The 11,295-nt window shown below is 44.5% G+C and overlaps 1 protein-coding gene across 1 annotated transcript in view; it reads right to left on the bottom strand.

Moving 5' to 3' along the window:
• Positions 1 to 1,501: 1,501 nt before the first annotated feature.
• The window catches only part of LOC118778075 (insulin-like growth factor 2 mRNA-binding protein 1), a 46,782-nt gene continuing 36,988 nt past the window's right edge, over positions 1,502 to 11,295 (bottom strand). The window contains exons 6-15 of the mRNA XM_036529411.1: positions 10,231 to 10,521; positions 9,312 to 9,446; positions 8,753 to 8,875; positions 8,093 to 8,228; positions 4,770 to 4,892; positions 3,602 to 3,718; positions 3,186 to 3,260; positions 2,730 to 2,861; positions 2,297 to 2,410; positions 1,502 to 1,948 (exon numbers count right to left, since the gene is read on the bottom strand). Of these exons, the coding sequence (XP_036385304.1) occupies positions 1,790 to 1,948; positions 2,297 to 2,410; positions 2,730 to 2,861; positions 3,186 to 3,260; positions 3,602 to 3,718; positions 4,770 to 4,892; positions 8,093 to 8,228; positions 8,753 to 8,875; positions 9,312 to 9,446; positions 10,231 to 10,521 (1,405 nt within the window). The 3' untranslated portion in view covers positions 1,502 to 1,789. The remainder of the gene's footprint in view (positions 1,949 to 2,296; positions 2,411 to 2,729; positions 2,862 to 3,185; positions 3,261 to 3,601; positions 3,719 to 4,769; positions 4,893 to 8,092; positions 8,229 to 8,752; positions 8,876 to 9,311; positions 9,447 to 10,230; positions 10,522 to 11,295) is intronic.

The raw sequence follows: 11,295 nt of genomic DNA, 5'->3' as shown, positions 1-11,295 counted from the left end.
AGTGGTACATGGAGGCAGAAACGTATGAGACCTGTCAATGGAGCGTCTCCATAAATGTCTCTACCTAATCTTCTCGACAGAGAAAAAGGTAAAATATTAAAGGAGCTTACTTCCTTTTACCTGTTATTACATGCAGTGGTGCAGAAACTAGTCGTTTGACTCCACTGTTTTTGGATGTGAAGCTCCATGATTGAATTTTTCCACAGTGCAGAGTTACAGTAAATGACTGGCACAGGTGGCAGTGGTGGTGTCAAAGACTCCTGATGCACCACACCTTGGTTCTCCTCAGATTCCCAGTTTAACAGTATAGCTGGGGCCCGACACACAGTGCCGTGGCAATTCAGCACAGACTTCCTCCCTTAGAACATGGTCAGCAGCCAGGAAAATCCAACCTCACTTCAGAGACTTCATTCCCTCCAACTGGTTCACACAACCAAAGAGCAGGGCCAGGGTTAACTCACGTACAATATATATAATATATATAAAATATGCCGTTTGCGTGCAGGCCTCTCACCAGCAATAATGGCTGGTTTACTTTGAATCACTTCTTCTGGAACTAGCTCCTGCAATAGAACTGCAAGGCCAGTTGTTACCTGCATGCTCACTGTACTTTCACTGCTAAGATCACCAAAGGATGTTGAAATCCCTGGACAGGACAGGGGTGAAGGGGAACAATGTTCCCCTCCTATTTCCACCTGCCTGGGTCTCAGCCGCACTGCACGTAAGGATGAATGGTCACCTGCAGCAGCACTTTTCAAATTCATGAAGATTATATTTACAACCTTTTTTCTCATGCAATTATTTTATTTTTTCCTTGCAGCCTTCCCACAAGGGAATTCCAGAGAAGTGTTAACAACAGTGGCCCTGCCCCTTGCTGCTGATAGGCTGGGTCATCCATTTCAAGCCCAGCGCAGGAAATGGTTTCCCAGTCTCTCTCCCCTTGCCACCCTGGACTGCAATTTGTATAGAATAGTGTGTGTGTGTGTGTGTGTGTGTGTGTGTGTGTGTGTGTGTGTATGTATGTATGTATGTATGTATGTGTGTATATATATATATATATATATATATATATATATATATATATATATATATATATATATATATATATATACATACATACACACATATAGACATATATATATGTAATCAATAAATGTGTGTATGTGTGTGTATTCTATATAAAATATATCATAGCCACACACATGCAAACCTATTTAATATTTATATCTTTTAGAAAACCTCCTTTAAGCATAAGAGTGACTGGAAATGAATGGCAGCTTTCACCCAGGAACCCGTGGGAGTGCATTTCAGAGGGAACCCTTAGACCAAAGGACTCCCCCCACCCATCCCCCAAAGCACATATCATCCTCACAACCTTTCTGCAATTGTCTCATGGCATTTATATCCCTACAGTATCACAGCAATGTTGTGAACACAGTATGTGCTGAGCAGTTTCTCAGCGCAACCATAAATAACCCAACATCAGAAAAGCTGCTCTGTCTGAAGCACACAAACAGGGGACACTCTTCTGCCCAGGAGCACGAGTCTTCCCGTCTGCCCTGTAGAAGCTATCCCTACGTCTCACTCCATTTCTGGTCACTCGCTGACCTGGCATCTGGTCTCCGTTTTCAATTCTATGTTCTCCGTTTTTTTTTTCTTTTTATGTTTCTCACTCTCAATTTCTCATTCCCCATCTCACAAGCACCCCCTCCCTACTCGGGTCGCTGTCTGTCTGTCTGTCTGTCTCTCCACTCAGTGACGGTGGTCCAGAAAAAGTGCCGCCCCCCCTTCACTTCCTGCGGGCAGGCTGGGGTCCCTGTGCCAGTCCTTGAGAGTTGCCAGGCTCGGCGGGGGGCAGCTGGTGTGGCCCCTGGGGTCCCCCCAAGCCGCCTTTTTGCTGCTGCATCTTGACCTGCATCAGAATGTCCCTGATCTTCCTCTGTGCCAGCTGAGAGACAGACAGAAAGGGAGTGAGACAGACGAACACACAGACAGTGGTGCCCAAAGGCACAGTTGTAATCTGAAGTCAATAATTGTGGCTGCTTTTCTCTGTGAATGCAGCCAATACAAAGTGCTCCCAATATTAAGGCAATATATGATGTGTCATTAGCACACGCTAATGGTGCAAACAACACAGCATAAAACAGTAGAATATGAGCTTGGGAGGGTAGTCAATGCAACCACAATGTCTTAACTTGCAAGCAAGGTCAAATATTCACAATTTATGTCACTATCGTGTGAGCTACACTATTTTATAAGCAGCCTTCTGATGGATGCTGCAGCGGAGACATCTCACCTGGCTTGCATAGAAGTGTCCGATGATCTTTACAATGACCTGGTCATTCTCATCGGGAGTTTGTTCGCGCGGGACCACCACCTCTGCTGCAGTCAGGTTCTGCAGCTCGTTTACCTGAGAGGTAGAACTTCATTAACCATCACGGTGAACATGGTAAAATGCTTCCACAAGACATTTACTCTGAGTGCCATCACACTGGCCAATGGCATTCACTTTTTAGGGTGGTTAGAAAAAGACAACTGGGAAAGGAGAGAGGGCGTATATTAATTGTACCAGTAGCGTTGGTATTTTGGAAAATGGAATCGTCCTCAATCAATTCAGTCCAATTTTTACAATGACGAAAGGGTTTGACACAATCATATAACATTCATGTGGCTGTTCACATATGAGTAAACATATCTGCACATCTATACTCGCATGACAGCTGTCTCACCGTTTTTCCACCCTTTCCAATGACGCGGCCAGCCGCTGTGGCCGCCACCTTGATGTGGGTCTCCAGCTTCACCTCCTCCTTGGGCCCAAAGAAGTTCTCTTCCTTCAGCTTGCCGTAGATCCTACCCTGGGCCTGTAGGACGGCAACAAAGAGCCAGTCAGCACATGCGCAGCAGAGACTGACAGATGAGCAAGAACAGGCACATGAACAGGGGAATCGGTCTCAGCATTGTGATCAGAGCGCATCATTGGGGTGAGTGTGGTGTATGATCTTCCCTCAGTGACCGACACCATCAGGTATGTGAGCATATGAGACAGTGAACTTGTCTGTATATACAACGTAAGACCAACTAACACAGGAAGCATGACAGTCTTATGGCAGTAACAGCATACATTAGACAGTAGACTGAGCTCTCATGGTTGAGTACAGGTATGTTGGGTTCACTGAGAACAGCACCTTGAACTGAGCCTCAGGGGGACCAGTTACGATGACCATGCGCATCTTGGAGTCTGGAGCCTCAGCTGGAGCAATCTGGGGAAAGATTTGATAACTTTCAATAAGAATTCCTGAAAACCAAGGTCTAGACTGAAGAGCTCACATTTCTATGACCATGTCTGGAGGATCTATGTAAAAGTGCTCCATCTACATAAGATGCCTTTACCACACTAATTTATAAATGATTGGTATGTCAAGCCAAACTCTCAATGAATTTGCTGTCCTCAGGGATCACCCCTAGAGTGGTAGCGTGTTTGCTGCCAGAGTGAGAATTGAGGACCAAGAGGAGTTTCAGTGGTGCTCCTGCATTACTAAGTGCATTTAACATGCAATGGATGCGTCCCTGCAATTTACCCAGCTTTCGGCCCAAGCCTCACCTTGATCGAGGCCCCAGCAAAGCGGCTCAGTTGTTTGATGTGTTGGCCCTTCTTGCCGATGATGGCACCCACAGCCTGGGCAGGGATGTACACGTGGACTGTCTCCTGTTCTGGAGCCTGGGAGGAGTAAAGGGAGCCTTATGAGGCAGGTGGAAGTCACGCTTCTTTGGCGCCGTCACAGAAACAACAGGAGAAACGCCTCTAATTTCAGATCATGTCACGTTCATAATCAGGCACGACTGCTCCAAACTGTGCCTTGCCTAATAAAGGACCAAAAACAGACAGTGTTCCACGCGGAGCGTTGGGCTGAGCGGCGCTTTGCTCAGGAGCTGAGAGGGCGACTGTGGGCGCTGATGACCAGCAGGGGATCAGTGCTGTGATCAGAGTGCACCACTGTGTTTAGCGTAGTGCACGGTCTTTCCTCAATGGCAGGACCCCAGGGTGCATTTCCACAATGTGCCTGCAAATCGTTTGGACATCTGGAACCTGTTCCATCTGGGGTCATACTTAGGTTGTAGCAGAGTGTTGCAGACAGACATAACAGCTGTGGTCAAAAGGGTAAGAGCACTGAACCAAGGTCTAGAAACTTCCATGATAGATTTTATTCAAACGTTCTTATACTTATACTTGGTGGAAATGTGTGTACATATGGAATGTTGCTCACTGAAATGCTATTAAGAAGCAACCTTAAAATTCAGTTAAAGTTATAAAACAACTTTATAAAAGTTATTAAGTTACAAAACAACAAGTTTTTTTCACAATAATATAACCTGTCCTGATTCTAAAACCACACAGCTGGTCTTTGAAGAGAGGAAGTAGTATCACTCTCAACCCTCTGGCCATGAAATGATGGACTTGAATTCTGTACAGCTATAGTGTAGTGTTGTCCTCAATCTCCAGTGATAAGTACAAGATCCACTGACATTTAAGTTGTTTATCCTTCCATACATGTTAGAAGGACAATCACACTGCTGATTAGCTGATACGAAATAAGGGTGAGAAATAACAGCATCTAGTGTATTGTCTTATTAGTTCAAATCAAGACTTTATTAAGTCTTGAATAAAAAGACAGCAGTGAGCACATGTAAAATGCATGTTCATTTTGAATATAGGGGTGATGTACCATATTAGCCACTGATCTCATCTGCCTGCTCTGAAATGTACTTACTCCAAATGATCCATAGGGGGCACCAGCAGCAGAATTGCCAAGGGGTGGTGGGGGCAGGGAGGAGGAGGGTGGGAACAGCCCCAGTGCACCGAGGTTGAGCCCTGGGATCAGATGAGTCTGTTGCTGGTGAAAGAGGGAGATAGACATGGGAGAGAGAAAGGAGAGAAAAAAAAATCCAGTCAGATTAGTTAAAGTTAAACAGGTTTAAACAGTAAAGCTGAAGCAATTACTTATTTTGCAAGTGCACAAATCACTATTTACTTTCAAGCACATATTTTTATCATGTCACAAAACCCAGCCACTAAATTATTATCCTGATGTTTAATTGCTTTGAGTTCAGCCCCAATGAGAAAATGAATATGCACACAACATCACAGTAAAAGGACGTTCACATTATTGAACATTAAAAATGCTACTTTCATTTTTTGGATGAGATATTCCAACACAAGGCTTATTCTTTCATGTGCTTTGTCAGACACTAACAGAGCACTGCGGTGCATTTCTCACTCCTCACTTTGCTGCAGTTTAAAAAGCATCTGCCAGAGGTAACTTAGCCAGAAGCAGACTCAGACGCTAGCAGCTTGCCACTCTGTTCAGTTTGTCCAACACCGCCTATAGCGATTCGTCCATTTCCCACCAGTTAAATTTTAGAGTCAAAATCTTTTTTTAACAACAGCAAAGTCATCAAGCCATAACTTAAAGTCTTAAGTATGAATGACGTCTCATCACCCACCTAAATCAACATGCAAACACGTGCTAGCTTGCTTTCCTTTTAACTTACTGTTTCTCATGCTACACATGGCGGTACCACTTCCGTGTTGAGTCACCATCCTCAACGCAGAATTCAGGCTACAATGCCCTAACCTAATTTTCCACATGAGGCATTCATCCCTTTAGCCGTGAGCCACTTATTTGAAGTTACATTCTTCTTTAAAACAGCAATACACAAGGTACATTGGTTCCCTTCACTCAAGCACTGCATGCAAACCATGCTTGCCCTGTGTGTGCACACACATCTCTGTCGGTCTTTAGATAACATTTGCGCAGCTCTCTCCCAGCAGGGAGATGCCACAGCTTACTTTGTTAGTTTATATCAATAGATATAAGATACAGATAGATATAAGATACAGCTATTTTACTGTGTCAGATAGATTATTCAATAACTTGAGGTACTGTCTTTAAAGTGCATATTTACAATTATTCTCAAACAATTTCTGTACTTGACTGAATATAATAAAACCAATGCCGCATTTAAGATGCCTGAAGCAGCCTGATCAAACATCTTTCTAGTGTCTTTCACTGCACAAGAAAAATATGAAGTGGGAAAAGAGATGGATGGATTTAAGACCATTTAAGACCATTCTGATGGTTCAAGCCTGTGTGGGAACATGGTGGGGTCTGGTGGTAGGACAATAGGGGGAGCACACACTCCCAGTTCTCTAGAGGACAAACAAGATGGCCTCTTTCCACACCAGCTCCATGGCAACAGCCTTCCACCCTCTTCTTTGGCTTCAGAGGGGCAGATTCACATCAGACAGGATAACAGCTTTCGCCAAAGATAGAGTACATAATGCATAGAATGGATCTGAAAGTACTGTCTTTTAAATATGGAAAGGACTTTTAGCACTACCTGCTCGAGGTTTACACACTTACTGAAACCCTGGATGCAACCCAAGACTGAGTAGGCTTGCCAGCCTTAACGTCACTTTATTTGTTTGCATTATCGGCTTCATTTTTCTATATTGTTAGGGGGATTGGTAACTTCTGTGTTTGGCAGGGAGGTCCTGAAAGTGTCATCATTTTCTATTTACAACAGATAGAATGTGGCTAAGATGCACAATTGTTGCTACTACAGTTAAAATGTTCATTATACAAGCAATGACAAGTACAGTTTATTAACTGTTCAGCCTGCGGGCATGTGTAAATATTTTAACAATGAACCAGACACAAATGTTACATTTTAAAACTGAAAACAATAATACTGTTTTCATGGTCATACAGACATACATTTGTAAATGGCCTTGAGTAAGAGACCAAAGGGAACTGTTGGTATTATTATGTGGGGATACTTGATGAACACATTCATGCTGCATTTAACAGCAACAGTGAAAGTGTTGTGAACCTGTTGGACAAGCTGCTTACGATAAACTATGACAATAGATTTTCATTTCTTTGGGTTTCTCTTTATTGTTTTTTGCTCATGTTAGTTCACTTGTGTTAAAAACAAACAGGAAAAAGCTTACTAACGAGCACCTATACCTGACCATTAGGCCTTGAATGCAGTAACCATAGTGTAGATTTTAATTGTTAAAGTAACTTGGGCAGTGATGGGGGAGGGAGTTCTAAGGCTTGGTTCTACAGGACCTAGCCCACCAATAATTTCATCTTACCCCACCAAGCATTTGGCAACATGGCAACAACTTCTGACTGATTGTACTTATTAAAGGGATACTCCAACATTTTTGGAATTCACATATTTGCCTTCAACCCCAGAGTCTGATAAGAGGGTATATACCGTTCTCTTCTCTGTGCATCCAATAACCCAGTGTGACGGCGCTACCGCTAGCCTACGTTAGCATAGTCGCTGTAAGTGCATTGGATACATTTCGCCTCAGTGACAAAATAAACTTCCTAACAACTCCAAAGTGTTCCTATTTTCATGGTGTGACTTGTGCATTTACCTTATATAGAAATATCTGTATGAAATGAGACACAACAGTCTTATAAGCAGATGCATATAAGGAACTATATTTTGGCGAAGCACCACTACCTAGGCAGAGGCGCAGTGATTGCCTGCACTATTTGCCAGGTGATGCGCAATCAGAGAGTTTGAGAGAGCTTGAGAAGTCGATAAACTATCAGCTGGCTAGCGCACAGTTCACAGTCAGATTCTGTGTAGCCTTTCAAATGGAACAAAAACTTAGCGATCATGGGTCGGTGTGTTGTAAAAACTTGTGATAATAGACAGGGGAGGCCAGGGTCTGGTGTAAGTCACACCATCCAACGTATCCAATGCGCTTACAGCGACTATGCTAAGCTAGGCTAGCGGTAGCGCCGTCAGACTGGGTTATTAGATGCACAGAGAAGAGAACGGTATATACCCTCTTATCAGACTCTGGGGTTGAAGGCAAATAAGTGAATTCCAAAAATGTTGGAGTATCCCTTTAAAGTAAATTTAACCTTTCCAGTATGCAGGCTGTCCCCCCTAACTGAAGGAACTTGAGCTGGCACTGAGGGGTACACAGAGATTTGGCAGGAGCGGACAGCAACACACAGCCAAACAGCAGAGCACTGCAGGGACTTGTGACGCAGGCCATACTCACGTTCATGGCGGCGACATCGTTATCATATGCCTCGCGCACTTTCTTCATGATCTCTTGCTCTGCAAGGCAGCAGGCCTCAATGGGCCCCTTTACTGTAATAGTTCTCTCTGGGTTATACAAGGTCAGGTCCTGCAACCTGGAGAGGAGGAAGAGGCGAGGAAGAAAGGAGAAAAGGAAGACAAGGCTTAGAGCGGTGATGATCAAGGCAGGTCCCCCAAGGACCAAGGAGGGTTCACATTTTCATTCTGTCTCAGGTCTGGGGATTAATCAGTTGGGGGTAAGGACTGGACAGGAAATGAAATCACCTCTAATGTCTAGTGTTTATGAGCTACCTACAGGATTGAGAGTCACATGTGCCATCTACTGAACTGTGAGCCAAATGAGGATCGGGGCCTCCCGCCACTGGTTTAAGAGTACTAATGCCGGGAGCATGTGGAAGCATGCATGCCCAGTAACTATGTTAATGGACAATGAGTGCACTGTCCATATACAGTAGAACCCCAAGTGATCTCCCTCACAGAGCAACTCCTGTCCATCTCTGTCTGATTTCTGAAAAAAACGCACGTAAGACTAGCACACTAGCAGAAAATACTGCTGGTTTTTGTGAATGTGAGTGTATGTGTATGTGTATGTGTGTATGTGCATGTGGCAGTGACTTACGGGGAGATGGTGATCTTTGTGTCCGTGTCCTGCTCCACCTTCTTCAGATTGCGCCCTTCCTTCCCAATCAGTCGCCCCACAAAGTTGTTGTGAGCCAGTATCTTCAAGGGCACCTCCTCAGCCCTAGGACAAACACACACACACACACAATGGGCAATGGGTGTGGGCAATGGAGAAGACAGAATACACAAACATAACCAAAGACAATACTGCCCAAAAAACAGAAACAAAAGGCTTATAAACATCATCATTGTGTAAAACACAGAACCAGGTGCTGAATGTACGTGAATGTGAATTGTATGTAATTTAGCATTGGACTATATTAACATAGTCCCACACCCACCATTAACGTTGTTTGGAGCGTGACAGATGGGCGTTTGTGGATTCATCAAAATCCCCAGAGAACTATTTGGCCTAGTTCCATCCTGGCTCACCCTTCCCCAAAACATTTCACTTTAGTAGAAAAGCAACAGTGAAACCCACCAGCCAGAGCATCGATTACCTCTAGCTTCGTCAGAGCTCTATGGGGCTGTCTTAGTGGTGGGGTGTTCATACTCACGTCTTAGTGTCCTTAGCTTCCTGGTGCATGATCTCCAGGATCATGCGGCAGGCGGCCGAGCAGCCCTCAGGGGTAGAGTGGATGCTGATGGGCTTCTCAGCAGCACCTGTGTTCTCCTTACGGTGGACGTCAATCCTTTGAGGGATGGGGTAGGGAGACAACAAGACCATCAACAGGATGCAGACAAACATAAAATCATGCCCAAGAATAGACCCACCAGGTAACTTCGGGCAGTTACAGATGGAAAATCTGCATATACAAAGGGTACACACAGGGCAGCAGTGTGTTGCAGTGGTAAGGAGGGTGGTTTGAAACCAAAAGCCTAACCCTACATGCCTCTATGTAATGGATACATAAAAAAATGGTAAGCAACATGAATTGCTCTGGATAAAAATGCCTGCTAAGCACACATAAGTCATTTTAACAGGTATTCGTTGACAAGATAGACATTCTGAGAGTTGGGATGCCCTTGGATTTATGAGAAATGGATTATGATATTCAACAAACTGAGCCACTGTGGAAGAGTGATGTGCAGATTGGGTTAAGGGAAGAACAACACAGAGGTTAAGAGCTGGTTTTAGAATGGTTAAAATTAGATCACTGGACATCAGAGGATGAATTTTTTTCACAGACCAAGGCCCAATTTCCCCTCTCACAATATGCATTTCAGTGTTCTGGATTGATAACATGACACCCCCAGCAGCTATCTCTTCACATAATTACAAATCTATCTAACACCACTACAACCTTTCCAAACTGTTAATAGAATTCCCACTGGTTTGACTGGGAAATTTGATAGCTGACACTCAGGTGGAGCTAAAAAGTCCTGGGCTGTAGCTCCTAGGGAAAAGGCTGGACAGCTGTGCTGCACCCTGTGGTTCACCAAGCCCTTGGATCCCTTTGAGAGGCTGGAACTCACTTGCTCTGGGTCTGCTTGGTGATATTGCGAATGGTGGCCCCTTCCTTGCCAATGATGGCTCCCACGTACTGAGTGGGCACCAGGAGGCGCAAGGGGATGTCAGTGTGCTGGTGCTTTGGGGGTCCCCCAGAGTTGGGCGAGCCCTGCCTGGGGCCACCGCGAGCCCCATATCCTGAGCGGCGCCCATTGTCAGGCCCCTGGCTTCCTTCAGAAGTGGACGTCTCATCTGGGATGTAGGAAACGCGCAAGGCATTGTTCTCAAACTGGTGACCATTCAGCTTCTGGATGGCTCTACAAAGATAGACAGGCAGCAGGAGCTAAGGGGTCAGCACGCAAACGACCCTGTCCACTTATGACATCACGATCCTTCTGGATTTAACAAACAAGCACCGGTGTGTGCAGTAATTTTTGAGTGCTTTTTTTAAAACAGATTACATCACTACTCAGCTTCAGCTAAACTACACGAAAATACATAGCTTTACCTTCTCTACTGTTCTCTTTATTCTTCTCTACTAAACTCAGGAAAGGTAACTCAAAATCCATGACAATGCATGTGCTCCTGATCAAGTGTGTTGAGGGTGTTGTTACCTGGGGACCCGAGGCACACTGGGAATAATTATACCACTCCTATACGGAGTCCTTTGTCTCCCTACCTGTCGATTTTTACGGGGCAAACGAAAATAAAAATGAGTTACCAATGTACTATGTGTAATCCTGATGTCAGGCATGATATTCATCACAGGCTGGCCCCATGTTTCATGCCCCCACTCAAGACCTGAGGGCACGCAAGAGGGTCAGCACTACACCGCACAGACCCTTTTCCTGTCCTTTCGTGTTCACAGAATACATCGCGAGGAGAGAAAATTTGTGGTAGTTGTGTCAGATTTAATGCTTTTAACACAAATGTATTTTAGATGAACAGTCAACTTCCATGCTATACAAATGTAAATGTGTGCCTTGGATCATCAGATACCGGGTAAGATTAACAGCCACTTTGACAACAGATTTAGTGGCACTCTGTCTGTGAAGAGTGACAGCCATGGAAAAAACTAGTCTATCTCACAG

The sequence above is a fragment of the Megalops cyprinoides genome, chromosome 1 (genome assembly GCF_013368585.1).
Source record: "Megalops cyprinoides isolate fMegCyp1 chromosome 1, fMegCyp1.pri, whole genome shotgun sequence".
Taxonomy (NCBI): Eukaryota; Metazoa; Chordata; class Actinopteri; order Elopiformes; family Megalopidae; genus Megalops; species Megalops cyprinoides.
The sequence above is the reverse complement of the archived record's forward strand: the minus strand, read 5'-3'. Positions and strand labels throughout refer to the sequence as shown.